At 52.4% G+C, this 15,175-nt stretch overlaps 1 protein-coding gene across 6 annotated transcripts in view; it reads right to left on the bottom strand.

Moving 5' to 3' along the window:
* The window catches only part of LOC132231711 (beta-catenin-interacting protein 1), a 127,697-nt gene that overhangs the window by 95,016 nt on the left and 17,506 nt on the right, over positions 1 to 15,175 (bottom strand). For 5 of the 6 annotated variants that reach the window (XM_059691334.1, XM_059691337.1, XM_059691336.1 and 2 more), the window contains exons 2-4: positions 6,940 to 7,023; positions 1,644 to 1,762; positions 1,091 to 1,181 (exon numbers count right to left, since the gene is read on the bottom strand). In XM_059691334.1, coding sequence (XP_059547317.1) covers positions 1,091 to 1,181; positions 1,644 to 1,739 — 187 coding nt within the window. In that variant the 5' untranslated portion in view covers positions 1,740 to 1,762; positions 6,940 to 7,023. Of the gene's footprint in view, positions 1 to 1,090; positions 1,182 to 1,643; positions 1,763 to 6,939; positions 7,024 to 7,175; positions 7,195 to 15,175 lie in introns of those variants that run through there. The other variant, XM_059691335.1, reaches the window with a different exon arrangement.

Below are 15,175 nucleotides of genomic sequence, written 5' to 3'. Positions count from 1 at the left end.
TGCGGGCGGCCCAGGACAGGCTGCCCTGTGTGTGTAGCCGGGCGAGCGGCTGCCCAGGGAGCTGCCTGAGCCACTGGGACGTCCTGTACGTTTCTGCTGAGCTAGGTGCACAGGCCGGGTCACGCCCAGCGTCAGAGCTCGGGAACTGGGCCCTGCGCCAGGGCAGAGCCCTGTGACACCCAGGAGAACAAGGGCAGCTCCAGGACAAGCAGCCGTGTGCCAGACCCTCGGCCCTCTGCTATGGAGCCCCTCGCATCGGACGTGCCATGCTGTTTTATGGCAAATAATTCAAACTAAGTGTCATAAGGACAAAAGGAAAAAACTGGAAGGAGATGCTGGCCAGGAGACTGGGCGACAGGGTCGCATAAAGCTTCCAGAAAGGAGGAGCCCCAGGGCAGACAGTGGCGAACCCAGTACCCAGATGAGGAATCGGCTGCAGGTCTGCACCCGGGGCCCCTGGTAAGGGCTGCCTGACCAAGGGCAGTAACTGTGTCCTTGCCCGTTAAGTGGAAGTAATACAAATAGTAAGATCTACACTTAAATTAAATGACTGCATCAAGCACTTAGCACACGCCTGCTAGACAATATACTCAAATGCCACCCACTACCATGATGATGATTATGATGGCACTCAAGAATGAACTCCTGGGGGCACAGACACTTCCAGGGCCTTTGGGCCTCCCCTCTGGGCACAGCCAGGACACACCAGCCACTGTGTAGTCGCACCCAGGCCAGGTCCTAGCACACAAGACAGGGTCACTCCCCCTGCACGGGGTGCTGGGTGGGCAGGGGTCAGGCCAAAGGTTGAGGAATGCAACCATCAGAGCGTCTGCAGTGACAGCGGCCCCTGGACACCTCCACTTCTTGCCTCCCCCAGGCCTAGGAAGGGGTCCCGGCAGGCTGGGACCAGGCAGGGGCCCCAGAGCTCCGGGGCTAGATGCGGCTCTGCCTGGGGCTCAGCTCTGTGGGGAGGAGGGCGCTGTGGCCCCTCCTTGTCTCTCACGGACCCCCACTGGGAGGGCTGCAGCTGCGCTTTCTAAAGGAGCCTCATGGGGTGCCCTGGGAAGGTGTGGCCGCCGGCCTCACTCACCCTGGTCGATGGAGTGCTGCGGCAGCTGGCTCAGCTGGCTGTTGACCACCCCCGCGTAGGTGCGCAGGAACTCCTCCTCGCTGGCCGTTAGCTGCAAGGGGAGAGCGGCAGTGAGGGCGGACCATCGCCTCTGAAGGCACCTGCCAGGCCTGTTTGGTCCCCAAGAGGTGCCAAGTCCTTTGCTCCCTGGAGGTTTGACCCCACCGTTCCAGAGCAAGCACTCCTCCCACCCCTGAAACCTCGTGGTCCACGAGGCCTCGCCACTCAGAGCAGACCTGAGGCTGGACTCTAGGGTAGCGCAGGGCCACTGGGAAGGTGCTGTCCTCTCCTTGCCTGTCCCGCCCAGTGCCCCTGGGCGCTCCCTGGGAGAGAAGACTCACCCACCTGACCCAGAGGTGGGAAGATGCCCCAGCAGTGCCCCTGGAACTGCATTTCCCAGACTCAGTGCCACATGAACTGGCCACAGAGCCAAACCACAGGCTCAGCATCCCTCCCGACCACGGCTGCTCCAGGCGGGAGCTACAGCCTCTGCTCTGCCCCCTCAGGCACTCACGTTTGATCCCATCTTCCTCAGCATGAGCAGCACGCGGACCTTCTGCTGAATGTACATCTCCTCCGGACTCTTCCCGGGCGCCCCCTCGCGGTTCATCCCCTGGCCAGCTCTGGGGACTGCTGCAGAGCGAGAAAGAAGCATGGGGGGTGTCAGGACGAGACTGCCCAGGAGACAGGGAGCTTCGTGGGAGTGTCAGGCCACCCACTTCGCTGCAGGGTCTCGTTTTTGAGAGTCCAGAGCAGGTGGCGAGTTGCCTGTTCCCCCAAGACCCCACTAGCCCCTGTGTGCACAGAGCTCAGGCCAGGGAGACCGAGGAGATCCAGACTCCTGGCCAGCTCTGCCTTCCACCACAAGAGGTGGGCTACATGCCCCCACGGTGTCCCAGGTTTTCAAAGCCAGCACCACACCAGGAGCAGGAGGGGCACGATCAGAGGCAGCTGGCCAGGCCTCCGCTGGAGGAACTGTGGGACCAGCACCTGGCCCCAAACCCCAAGGCAGCTTTCTCAGGCAAAGCCCCCGGCGAGACCAAGAGGCCAGCTCCCGGACTGGGCTCCAAGGAGTCCCTCGATGGGGATCGGCGGGCTGGGGCTCTGGGGCACCAGACCCAGGCTCACTGCCACCACCCTCACAGGCCCACCCCACCTGTCCCAGGCAGCTCCTGCAGGCAGCAGCTGTGTCCAGGTGCAAGGGGGACCCGACCTGCAGGAAGGTCCCAGGAGAGAAGTCCCAGGGTTTCCCCTCCAGGAGAGCCAGTGGAGAGGAAGCCAGGCTGGAGGGGTTGGATTACAGATCTGTAACTCCTGGACGAGTCAGAAATAACGCGGCAGCTGGTGGGGGTGGAGCCTCGGCAGCCCAGTGCCAGGAGCTGCGCTCGGAGACCAGGGAGCTGGGCCGGTGGGCCAAGAACACTCCTTGCACCATCTAGCCATCCCTCGGGTGGCAAGCCCTGGACCAGCAGGCGCTCCCCAGTGGGGTGATCTCCTGGGGAGGCGGCTCTCTGTGCAAAGGGTGGACTCAGAAATGTGCCAGTGCCTGCACAGCTGCTTCCCTGGAGGTGCCCGTCAACTGCCCGGTCCCCAAAACCTAGCAGAGCCCTGGCCCTAAAAGCCCACCCGACAGGCCAAAGGCTGGCCAGCGGGGGTTTAAGTAGCGGCCATATGCCTGATGTGACATGGTCCCCTTTCAGGGCCTTCCCTTCTGCCACTAAAGCCCCAGGCTCCCTAGTCAACTGTCTACCCGCCTTCTACCTCCTCCGGGTGCAGAAAAGGGTCTAATAACCGGACCCTGGGAAAGAGCGGTGAGGCGCCTCAAGAATGGTCTCTGATGAGAGGCAGCCCCCCACCACCCCCCGGGCCCGGTGTGCAGAGTGCAGCGGACAGCCCTAACTTCCCAGCACAGCTGAGCGGGCAAGCTGGGTTCTGGGTTTCACTTCTCACACTGAACCCCCCCCCTCCACACACACACAACGATCTTTACAAGAAAGCCAGAACAGATGACACCACTCCCCGACACCACAGCCTCTGCCAGAACCCCAGGAGGCCGGCACAGTTGGCCCTGCCCCTTCCCTCTCTCCCCTTGCCGCTCTGCCTTCCTGGCCCCAGTCTGGTTCTAGAACATGCCAAGAAGCCCTTTCCCCCAGCAGCCTCTGCACCGAGTGTCCCCTGGGCCTCCACTGGATTCCTTTCATCCTTCATCTCACTCAAAGCCGCCTTCCCAGGAAGCCTTTCCTGGCAGCACAGCCAAAGCAGGGTCTGCACCCCACCCCAGCCCTTACAGCCACGTAGCCGTGGCTTGTCCAATTTTCTGAAAGCACTTGTTGGAGCATTTGCTTGTGTCTCTTCCCAGCCTGACCGGAAGGCCAGGACACGTGTGCTTCACTCACCCTGTCCTGCGCCCAGCACCGTGCCTGGAGGAGCTTAAGGAATTTGGCCCAGTGGCTGAATGCAGTATGGAGACCAGCCTGCGGTGTCTAAACTTTCCCACCCTCTAACATCCACACAATTTAGGACCAAATGTCATCGTGCTGAAAGAGGCCCAAGAACCAGTCCAGCCTCTAGAACCAGGCTGAGCTTTCCCCGAGGGCTCTTGCTCCTGAGCAGCTGGCGTGCTGTGGCCTGTCGTGTTCTCCAGAGGACATCTGAAATGCTCCAAGTTCCTCCAAACTGGGAGCGAGGCTTCCAGAATTAAATCTCCCAATCCTGCCCCGTGTCCCAGGGCTAATATGGTCAGTTTGCTCTCTCCTTGTGAAAGACAGTGTGGAAGACACGTGACTGGCCACTAGATGTCGCCACACACAAAAGAACCAGTGTTCCAGTGCCACAAGCCCTGTCCCCAACCCAACAGGCCCACCAGGCTCAAGCCCACACTCTGATCCCACCAGTGCCAGGCCCCAGAGCAAGATCTAGTCGTTCATTCAGGGGCAGTTCTTCTAGATGCTGCACATCCCAGGAGCTAGGGGTCCTGGCTTCACGGGGGGGAGTCTCTTCCTCACTGTCCTTCCTGACAGCCACACTTCTTCCAACAGAGTGGCAGGTTCAGAACCCACAGGAATGTTTGTGTGTGTGTGTGTGTGTGTGTGTGTGTGTGTGTGTGTGAGAGAGAGAGAGAGAGAGAGAGAGAGAGAGAGAGAGAGAGAGATTTTATTTTTCAGAATTTTGCTCTGTCCTACACTCCTACATACAGATAGATGGGTGTTCCATCATCTTCCACCATTGTGGCCTGTCCCAAGGGACCTCCCACACTCATGCAGTGATTACTAAGTGGGGGTCTCACAGGGTGTCTTGGGTACTTGAATACGTCTTTGGGGCCAGGTTACCCCCAAGTCAGCACAGTTCCCTGGCAGAGACTGGTTCTTACCCGTTTCTTCTTGCTTCGGGGAAAGAAGGTTCCTGTTATTTCTAAAAGTTACGATCTTCCAGGATTCTTCCAGCTCTTGTCTGAGCTGATCCCGCCCTGCCTCCTGACAGAGGGCACACCCAGGGCTGGATCTGGGGCAGAAGGTGGCCAATGAGCACACATTTCCGCCCTTCACGATCCCATCTAAGCAGCCTAGGCCTTCACAACTCGTTTAAATAATTTCCAAATAGAATCTGCAGCAAGGGTGTCAGGGAGAAGAAAATGAGTAATTGAAGAGAGCAGGTCATAATAACCCAAACAACAGACATTGCAGTCGCTGGTATGCTGCAAGGATGTTAAAGTATGTTTGGATTTGGTGCCTGTCTACGCAAACACGCTGTTAAATTGTCATTACATTCTGACGAACATCAGATTAACTTCATCTGGAACTCTTATTCTCCCCGGTAGGGATCAGGACCTTGTCTCCATTAAAATGTGTTTAAATCACATAAGTCCAAACTGCAACTAATTCAGATACCAATTATTCACTCTGGACTCAGCCACGAGGGCCACATGTAATGGTGCTTCTCACTACGGTTTCCCGGCTAGCCCCATAAACACCCCCTCACCTAACATGGTAGCATTTCCATTCTAAATCCTAAGAAAATCTCTGCTAACTGCCCAATCAGAGACAGACTTGCTCCCTCTCTTGGAGATATACCATTCTGGAAGCACACTAGGGAAGGCATAGATGAGCTAAAGAATAGAAATGGAAATAAACAACTATTAACTACCCACATAAATAGCGAGGGAGCGGCCTGAGGCTATATATCAAGCCATAGATAAAAGTGTCGGTGATTCCAGAAAATTACATCTGATAGGGACAAACGCAATGAACAGAAACTGAGGTACACACATTTGCTGCAGACACACAGGCATATTCATGCCCCTAACCCCCCCCTCCCCCAACACACACACTCCTGTTGGTTCTAAGCTCGCATCTCTGTTGAAGGAAGGGTTGGCTGGTAACGGACAATGAGGAAGGGCTCACAGCCACAGGGAAGGATGAGAAGTGACAAATGGAGGCCGTGGCCTGAGAGGCCACACTGTGCTCCTGGGAGACATCCGGCCCAGTCTCTGCAGGGACATAGTCTCTACCAGCACGAGTCCAGCTTCGAAGCAGCCGACCTCTCTTTAGAGCAGCGGTTCTCAATCTGTGGGTAGCGACCCCTTTGGGGGTCAAATGACCCTTTCACAGGGGTCACCGAAGACCATCAAAAAACACATATATAATTACATATTGTTTTTGTGATTAATCACTATGCTTTAATTATGTTCAATTTGTAACAATGAAATTGGGGGTCACCACAACATGAGGAACTGTATTAAAGGGTCGCGGCATTAGGAAGGTTGAGAACCACTTCTTTAGAGGAATCGGGAGATGGTGCTGAGGGACTGAGTAAGCGGGGCTGCTGGATGGTGCGTGCAGCAGTCAGACCCATCCTGATAACCTGCTCCGAAAGCTGCTGTTCTCTGACAGGCACGCGTGGCCCTGAATACAAACACAGCTGCCTGCACTCATTTGTATTTATAAAGTGAGGCTAATGCTGCCTGAACACCACATTTATATAAATTGAAATATACATTTATACCCGGGGTGATCTTGTCCCTGCTTGGAGAATCCTGGGTAACCTCAGGCTGGGCCAGACAGCAGGGGCTCCTTTAGATACACAAGCCACCCCTGCTCCATGCGTCCCAACACTTGTCTTTTGTCCATTAAAAAAGGTGATATATTAACTTGACCTGGGGTGGTGAACACACAATACCGTGTATGGGCGCTGCGTTGCAGAATTGTGCACCTGAAATCTGTATAATTTTGTTAACCAGTGTCACCCCAATAGATTCAATAAAAACAATAAAAAATAGCCCTACCTGGTTTGGCTCAGTGGATAGAGTGCTGGCCTGCGGACTGAAGGTTCCCTGGTTCGATTCCAGTCAAGGGCACATGCCTGGGTTGTAGGCTTGATCCCCAGTAGGGGGCATACAGGAGGCAGCTGATCAATCATTCTCTCTCATCATTGATGTTTCTCTCTCTCTCCCTCTCCCTTCCTCTATGAAATCAATAAAAATATATTTAAAAATTTAAAAAAGTGATATATTTTAAATGCTCACATTTGAAACTTACATTTGCATACAAATATAAAATAATATAATTGTGCTATTCATAGAGCTTCTATAAAATATCACTTTAGAAACTACACAGGTTAACAGGCTGAAAGTAACCAGCAGAGCCACACACTCACCGCAGGAATCACCCTCTGAAGGAATGAGCATTTCTAGGGACAGTGGAGAAGGGAAATGAGATGCACTCACTTCACGCTCAGCCTTGAGCCTGAACCCAAGGGCCCTCTCAACACTGATCTAAAGCCACGTCCCCAGACACCCTTCCCTGGGTCCTTACCTGCTTCTGGAAATTAACTTCAGGCAAACCGGCGCTCAACTGTGGCGGGCGGGCTGCGGCCGGGAGAAATAGGAAGGTGCGGCCCTGTGGAAACAACATGGGTCATGGGAGGAGCCAGGAGGGACCAACGGCTGCCTGCCTGCCGGAGTCCAACCTGGAGCACACGCCCGTGCTGACAGACACGGGGCTGCGGGCGGGAAGCTCATGGCAACGGCTCTGCCGCAGTCCAGAAATACCTGTGTGTCTGGCCAGCCCAGGGGCCTGCACCAACACCTCTGGGATGAGGTGCTGACTGCGGCTGTGCGTGCTGTCATTTCCCACTAAAGCAGGTCAGCACACACCCTCCTCCCCCTGAGTTAGTCACCAAGTCCAACTGAAGCTGTGCTGGGACCCCAGTGAGTCACTCCAGGGCAGCTGACCGGCAAGTTCCACACCCGCACATGAAGGTGCACCCTCCAAACCGAACCTGAGTCGGGCACAGGCACCTGGGCGCTCCCCCTCCTCTGTGCCCGGCGTGCATTGTGTCTGTGTTTGGTATATGGAAGCATAAACACACACACAACACAGTTGCAGATAACTTACAACCTACTCGCCTGGCCACAAAACCGCTTGTGCCAAACACACCTCTTCCAGGAATCAGAGAACACGATCTTCTTGTCTTTTGTCTCCCACACTCCACTCATCGCCCAGGCCCTTTGCAGGTTATTAACAGAAGCAGGGACCGAGGCCAACAGGTGGGAGACACAAGGGGACAGGCAGGGGTCACCAGGGAGACTTGCCCTTGGGCCGCCACCTGGTCACCTCCTCCGCTGTGGCGCACAGACCTCAGCACCTGGGTTCCAGGTGGCCTCCCGGCTCAGCCCTGCAGTGAGGACCGGGGTCCGAGGACGACACTTTGAGAAACCTGTTCCAAGGGCAGGTACAGGACCAAGGGAGCTTTGAAACCCTGTGTCTTCCACGATTTCTGCAAAGAAAGCTGCTCGGTCGAAGCCGGTTTGGCTCAGTGGATAGAGCATCGGCCTGTGGACTGAAAGGTCCCAGGTTCGATTCCAGTAAAGGGCATGTACCTTGGTTGCGGGCACATCCCCAGTAGGAGATGTGCAGGAGGCAGCTGATCGATGTTTCTAACTCTCTATCTCTCTCCCTTCCTCTCTGTAAAAAATTAATAAAATATATTGATTATATATGTTAAATATATAATCAATATTATATATTTTAAATATATCCCAAGGGGCCGAGGGAAACGTGTTTTCTGTAAAAAGTGAGATTTCAGAAGCCGCCCCTACAGGTAGACGTGTCTCTACCCTCTGGGTCTCTGTTCTGTGTATCCCTTCAACTATCGATGGCCCTGGGATGGAGGAGCCACCCCCTCAGACTGCGCTGTGGGAACAGACATTTATAGTGACTAATTGCTCTTTTATTCCTCTGGATATCAAAGCACCCAAATACCAAGGGCCCTGGGGAACGTGCACCCACGTCCCCACATTCCTTCAAAACGAGATGAAAAGAGCCACCTTCCCCCACTTCTGAGGGGCTTTCCTTTCTTCACTGACCACAACAGCCATTCGCCTCCTCCTGTCTACAGCAAGCATGTCAAACTCAAAGGCTGACCCGGGCCAAATAAAACAAGGTTGAAGTTTATGTGGCCACAGAAAAACAAAAGCTTCCATCTTCATAGAAACGTAGTTTATTTTGATAGGGACATGCTGAATACAAAGGGCTGAAATAAATGAGTCATCGTTAACATAAAATAATAGAACATTTCAATAAAATTAATATTTTTTCTTGAACATTAACTTACCAGACACTGAATAATTGCACAAATTAATAAGCGTAACACAAATAAACTTATTTTTCTTGTTCTCTGAAAGCAAAATATTTCCTGTTGCGCACACCAAACAAGTCAGTACAAGACTTAATGACGTGGCAATCGGCTGCTAAAATATTCGCTGCTGGTATTAGTGGAGAGAAATGGTGCAATGCGACATGATTATAGTAATCAGTCATTAGCGAACAGTGTAGTTCATCATTAATAATTACGTATAACAGGATATTGTAAAAATTAAGTGGCGAAATTTTTATTAAAACGTTTCTTAGATACTGTTATATTGGCTGGGCCGCAAAAATATTCGTTGTGGCCCGCATGGGACCCTCGGGCCACGAGTTTGACATGCTTGGTCTACAGGGCTCAGCCCTTCCAAGGAGCAGAGAGGAGCTTGGTATTCGTGATTTTACGGGGAAGGCAGCAAAGGGATGGTGTTCCTGGTGGGACTGTCCCGCTGTCCTAAGTGCCATTTTATGTGTTCCCAATTTACAGAGCAGGAAAGCGGGGCCCGGAGCCTGAGGACCCCGGAGCTGGTGGAAGGCAGCAGCCATGCTCGGGGGCTGGGTTCTGCTTTCAGCTCTGCTCTGTCGCTGCTGAGCTGTGCAGCCTGAGGTCGGTCACTGCCCCGTGGGCCCTGCATTTTGCCATTTGTGGAAAGGAAAACAGGACCTCTACCATGTCCTCCCTCGGGTACACGCCATCAGGGCTGGCTTCGTGGGCATGAGGCCTGGGCAGTTAGAAGGGCCTCACTCTGGGTTTAAGCTCTGCTGTCCCTGTCTTGAAATTCCTAATATTTTTTGGCCCCACAAGCTATATGGCTGGACTAGAGTGAGAAAAAGGAAGTCACAGTGCTCTCAAACTGCCCAGGGCCCCCCAACCTGAAGTAGACACGGCATGGATGCAAGAAGGATTTGTGTGTCCACAGCTCCCTGTCAGCCCTAAGAGCGGGGATACATGTGGGGCTATGACACTGAGCCTGCCTTCCCGGGGTGACCAAAGGACTGCGGAAACCGAACGACACAAGGTGAACAAAAAACAATACAAACAATACGGACAGCCAGCCTAAAAGGTACAACAGGTTAAGACACAACACCCAGAGCGCCGGCTGCATGTGATGAGCTATGCCAGCGCCTCCCCAAGCAGCTGTGAGGCAGGAGGAAAAGACCTTGACCCAGTGTGAGAAGTGGCAGAGTAAGGGCATGTGCAAAGCTCTGCGAGGACACAGAGGAGGAGGGACTACCTGCAAAGAGCTCTGGGGAGAAGACACGGAGCTGGGTCTTGAAGGATGAATAGGAGTTTGCTGGTAGAGAAGAAGGGCAAGGGCATGACAGGCACAGGGAACAGACATTCTCCTGTGCTGGGCACGAAGAGACACAGGTGAGCAAAAACAGTTAGGATCCACCGGGAGGAGTGGGTCCCAGGGAGTGGGGCAGACAGATGTTAATCAAGTCACACCCAAGGTGCCTCCTCAGACACTGATAAATGACACAAACTTCTGAGGGGGAGCTGGGTTGGGGGCCACTTCTGTGCTCCGGGGCACGTGTCAATGTCCTGCAGCAGGAAGAGACTGGGCCTTGGAACTGGAGGCCTCGAGAGCCGGCGCTGGATGGCGGGGTGGGGGGCCATCTCTGAGAGGTGGGGAGAGGTGCTCGACAGTGGCGAGTCAGGGAGACTCTGACTTTATAAGACCAGCAAGGTGCAGCGCGGACCAGAGCCTGGAGCAGAGCTGGAGGGGACAGCCCCCTGGGCCAGGTGAGAGCTGGGCTTGGGCTGGGAGGGGACAGGGAAGGGGACACTTTGGCAGGTGGAACCGTATCACTGTGACCATCTGCGGAGACAGAGTCAAAATGGGGTGACCGACCAGATCCTGGGGCACTTCTGGGAGACACAGCACACTGGATGAGTGGAGGGGGTTGGGGGGCATATTTCAGAAGAAGGGGCGACCTAAGTGAACGTGAAGACTTGGCATCCTGGAAATGCCACTTACCAGCTGTGTGGCCTTGGGGAACGTATTCATTTCTTTATTCAATCAGCAAGTTTATTGAGCACCTACTATGTGTATTGGGATACATCAGCGAAAAAATAAACAGTCAACAATCTCTACATACAAACAAATAAAAAATAATCAATGGGTAAATGATTAAAAACCGAGCCAGGTGAGGGGAAACAGGAGTGTGGGTGGTCGGGTTGGGCCTCCCCGAGCAAAACCATGGAGGAGGTGAGGGAGCGCGCTGTGGGAATCCTGGAGCAGAGCTGGGCGGAGCCCGGGTGGGGGAGCAGCAAGAAAGGCCGTGGGGGAAGCAGGAGGCAGTGAGGGAAGCGAGTAAGGGGACAGGGCAACGGGAGGCCTCTGTGAGAACCCGACCTTGACCTCTAAGAAAGGGCAGCCACTGTGGCCTGGTCTGACCACCCCAAAGTGAAAATGGAGAAGAGACTGAGGGGTGAGAGCAGAAGTGGGAGGCCAGTAAGGAGGCCGTGGCAGAAATTCAGGCAAAAGGCAGGTGGTGGCAGTGGGGCCAGAGTGTGTAGGACATCAGGAGGGCCGGGGGCACAGTGTGGAGTGTGAGGGGAGGGAGGTGTGATGGTGACTTCCAGGTGTGTGGGCTGAGCAACTGAAGGTGGGGGTTCCTATCAACCAAGAAGGGGGAGACACAAGTGGAGCAGTGTTGGGGAAAGACCAGGAGTTAAACTTTAGACAGCTTAGAGCCTTCCCATCTCTAAGCCCCGGTTTCCTTATCTATAGAATGGGGGCATCAATGACACCTGCCTCAAGTGCTGGCTGAAAATTAAATGGGATAACAAGTAAAGAAAGCACTGGGCATAGTGCCTGGGACACGCAATAAATATCAGTCACTATTACTAGTGATGGCAACAACGACAATGTAAGTAAACGACATTTTCATTACAGGATGGGGGTCAAATTAAACAAAAATAAGAATTCAAAGGTTTAAAATACCCCAGCTTCCTTTTCTCCCTTCCTTCCCAGTTCTCCCATCAGCTCCCAACTGGCTCAAAGGAATGGTAAGGGGTGAAGAGCTACGGGGGGCGGGGAACAGGACTCCCTCCCATGTTTTCTACCTGCTGGCCCGGATCACTGGCTCCTTGGCCTGGGCGCTACGAACACTTTGGGCTGGATCAGTGACTATTGTACGGGATATCGAGCGGCACCCCCAGGCCCTACCTCACACAGTCATGTTTCAGTCAGTGACAGACCCATTACAACAGTGGTCCCACGAGAGTCTAATAGAGCTAAACTATTCCAGCTGTCCGGTGCATCATAGTCCTTGTAATCACACAAATGCCACTGTGTTACGAAAGCCTAGAGTACTCAGTACAGTGACACGCTGTACAGCTCGTGGCCCAGGAGCTGTAGGGGAAGAGCGTGTCACCTCCAAATGTGTCTGTTTGGCGCAAGGATTATTTTAGGCCGGTTAGCTTTAAGAAACAGGAAGTGAGAGAAGCTCATGTAGAAGTAGAAGTCCCTCTTTATAAAATGAATTTGCAGGTGTAAGGGAGTCTCCATCTGTACCAGGACCTGGGGATGACCTTGCCTCCAAAAACTCTTAGTGCGAAACTTAAATCCGCATCTCAACCTTACCCCGGTTTACTATGCTTCTCCTGGAACTGCCCACAACGGACTCCCCACGCCCACCCCACATCTTCTTTCATCTTCCGCTGAAGATGGTATCTGAGGTGATGGCTTCCACCATTTGCGTGAGTTACTCAGCTTTCCTGGGTCTTCCCCAAGTATACAGGAAATACACGTTATTAAAGTTGTCTGTTTTTCTCCTGTTAATCTGACTTTATTTACAGGGATGTCTCAGCCAAGAACCTAGAAGGGTAGAGGAAGAATTACTTTTCTTTCCCTACAGAGCCTGGGTGTGTAGAAGGCTGTACCACCTCGGTTTCTGTAAGTGCACTTTGATATTCGCACAACGAAATCGCCTAATGATGCAGAACATATTCCTAACATTAAACAGTGCATGATGTAGGTGCCAATAGCACCCCCCGCTCATGTTTGTGACAACTGTGGCCGAAAAAGGGGTTCCACAGAAAAGAGCCTCACAGGGAGTCTGATCATCAATTCTACATGGACAGGTCATGGTGGGAAGTTAAGCCGCAGGCATATAACTCCTCAGTGAAAGCTTTATCTTTGCCTCAAGCAAGCCCTGCCTATTGTTTCTGTACACCTAGGTTAAGCCACCCTTAAGAGAACACATAATCTTTTAAAAAAAATTTTTTTATTGATTTAGAGAGGGAGAGAGAAACATCACTTTGTTGTTCCACCTATGGATGCATCCTTGATTAATTCACTTATGTGCCCTGACCAGGGATAGAATCCACAACCCTGGCGTATCGGGATGATGCTCCAAACAACTGAGCTACCTGGCCAGGGTGAGAACACATCTTGTTAACTCTCCTGTAACCCCATCCCCACTTGCTTTCTCGCACCTCCATGCAATCTTCCCTCCTTAGTTCCAAAAGCATAAAAGAAACTGCCATTTAGGAAGCGTTTTTCTTTCTCTTTTTTTTAGAGTGGGGAAGGGAGGTAGAGGAGGGGGAGAAAGAGAAAAACATCAATGTGAGAGAGACACATTGATTGATTGGTTGCCTCCCACATGTGCCCCCACAAGGGCTGGAACGAACCTGCAACATGCCCTTGGCTGGGAATCGAACCCGTGACCCTTTGGTCCGTGGGCCAATGCTCCAACCACTGAGCCAAGGTGGCCTCGGCTAGGAAGCATTTTTCTCAGTCTGTTGAGATCTTGCTTCCAGGCATATCCTCTGTTTGGCTTAAATACATTTTTTTATTAAATTCTTTACAGGTTTGGACGTTCTTACATGGACACAAACAAGAATGTCTCCAAGATGTTGTCATATGTCCCCTAAGGGGCAAAGTCACCTCTGGTTGTGATCAGCGCTTTAAGGAAATAGCTGACATTTTCTAGCTTACTATTAGCCAGGCCTTGTTTTTGTTTTTGTTTTTAAACTAACTTTTAATAAGTTTATTTTATTATTTTATTGACGTAAGGTTTTGAGAGAGGAAGGGGGAGAGGGAGGAAGGGAGGGAGGGAAGGAGAGAGAGAATCATTGATTTGTTGTTCCACTTACTCATGCATTCATTGTTTGATTCTTGTATGAGCCCTGACTGGGGATGGAACCTGAAACCTTCCGAACAATGCTCTAACCAACTGACTACCCAGCCAGGGCTAGGCCAGGCCTTGTTCTTAAGCCTCCACGTATGTGAATCTGTTCAGTCTTCACAACAAACATCTCTATAAGGTTTTACAAGTAAGGAAACAGAGATGCAGAGAGTAACTTGCCTGTGACCATCCACCTAGCGTGTCCTACTTAGTTCTGGGGTAGGAGTCAAACCCTCGTTGTCTGAGTCTTAGCCCCATGCTGTCCTGCTCTCCAGTGTACAAGCAAATGGATAAAAATAAGCTCAGAGCCAGAAGAGGGGCACAGGACTGAGGCCTGAGCTGCAGCTCTGGCTGCGAGTCCACATGGGGCAGCTCCTCAGGTCCTCTAGTGACATCAAAACTGGGGCACCAGAGAGAATTTCCACAAGTTCTGCTCTCAGTAATTAAGCTGCAACCTCCCGGACTCTAGGGCCTCAGGGCAACTGCCTTAATTAATAAACGTTTCAGCCTCCTCAGTCCAGAGCCAGGCTCAGCACCCTCCAGCAGCAGGAGCAAAACAGGTCTAATGACGGCCTGGGCCTGCAAGCCAGGAGTTTGCAGGACGTGGCACCATTCTTAGGGGATGAGCTCGGGATGAGGAATTTGTCCTGAGGTCGCCAACCCCAATTCAAACCTGACCCAGCGCTCCTTCCTGCTCCGTGAAGCCAGCAGCCTGCAGAACAATGATAATTACTGTTGTTGCTACAGCACTTCCAAGGCCAGGCACAATGTCAGTCAGTCCAGCACACTGTCTCATTTACTTTGAATTCTCACAACAAGCTTGTGAGGTAAGAATTATTCTCATTTTAAAGATGAAACAACAGAGTCTCAAGAGAAGGTAATCACCTGCTCAAGGCCACAGAGCTGATATGGGACAGAGCCTGGATCAGAATCCATTCTTTCTCCCCATCTTAGCCCCTCTGGTTCAGAAATTTGTAGATGCACTAGCCATTTTAATTGACATTAAAGTGAAAATCTACTTTACAGAAAAAAAGAAAGCCAGAGCCCCAAACTACTGCCAATCAGAAAAGATGATAAAGCAGCATATCAACCAAATACAGGGAATGGTCCTTGATGAGACCCCAGGAGGGGGAGGGGAAGGAGTCTTAAAGGCCATTATTGGGCAATTGCAGGAAACTGAATAAGGAGTACTTATTAGATAATAGTATTGTACCAACATTATATTGTTGAGTATGATGATTATACTGTGATTATGTTGCAAAGTATC

The sequence above is a fragment of the Myotis daubentonii genome, chromosome 3 (genome assembly GCF_963259705.1).
Source record: "Myotis daubentonii chromosome 3, mMyoDau2.1, whole genome shotgun sequence".
NCBI classification, from domain to species: Eukaryota; Metazoa; Chordata; class Mammalia; order Chiroptera; family Vespertilionidae; genus Myotis; species Myotis daubentonii.
The sequence above is the reverse complement of the archived record's forward strand: the minus strand, read 5'-3'. Positions and strand labels throughout refer to the sequence as shown.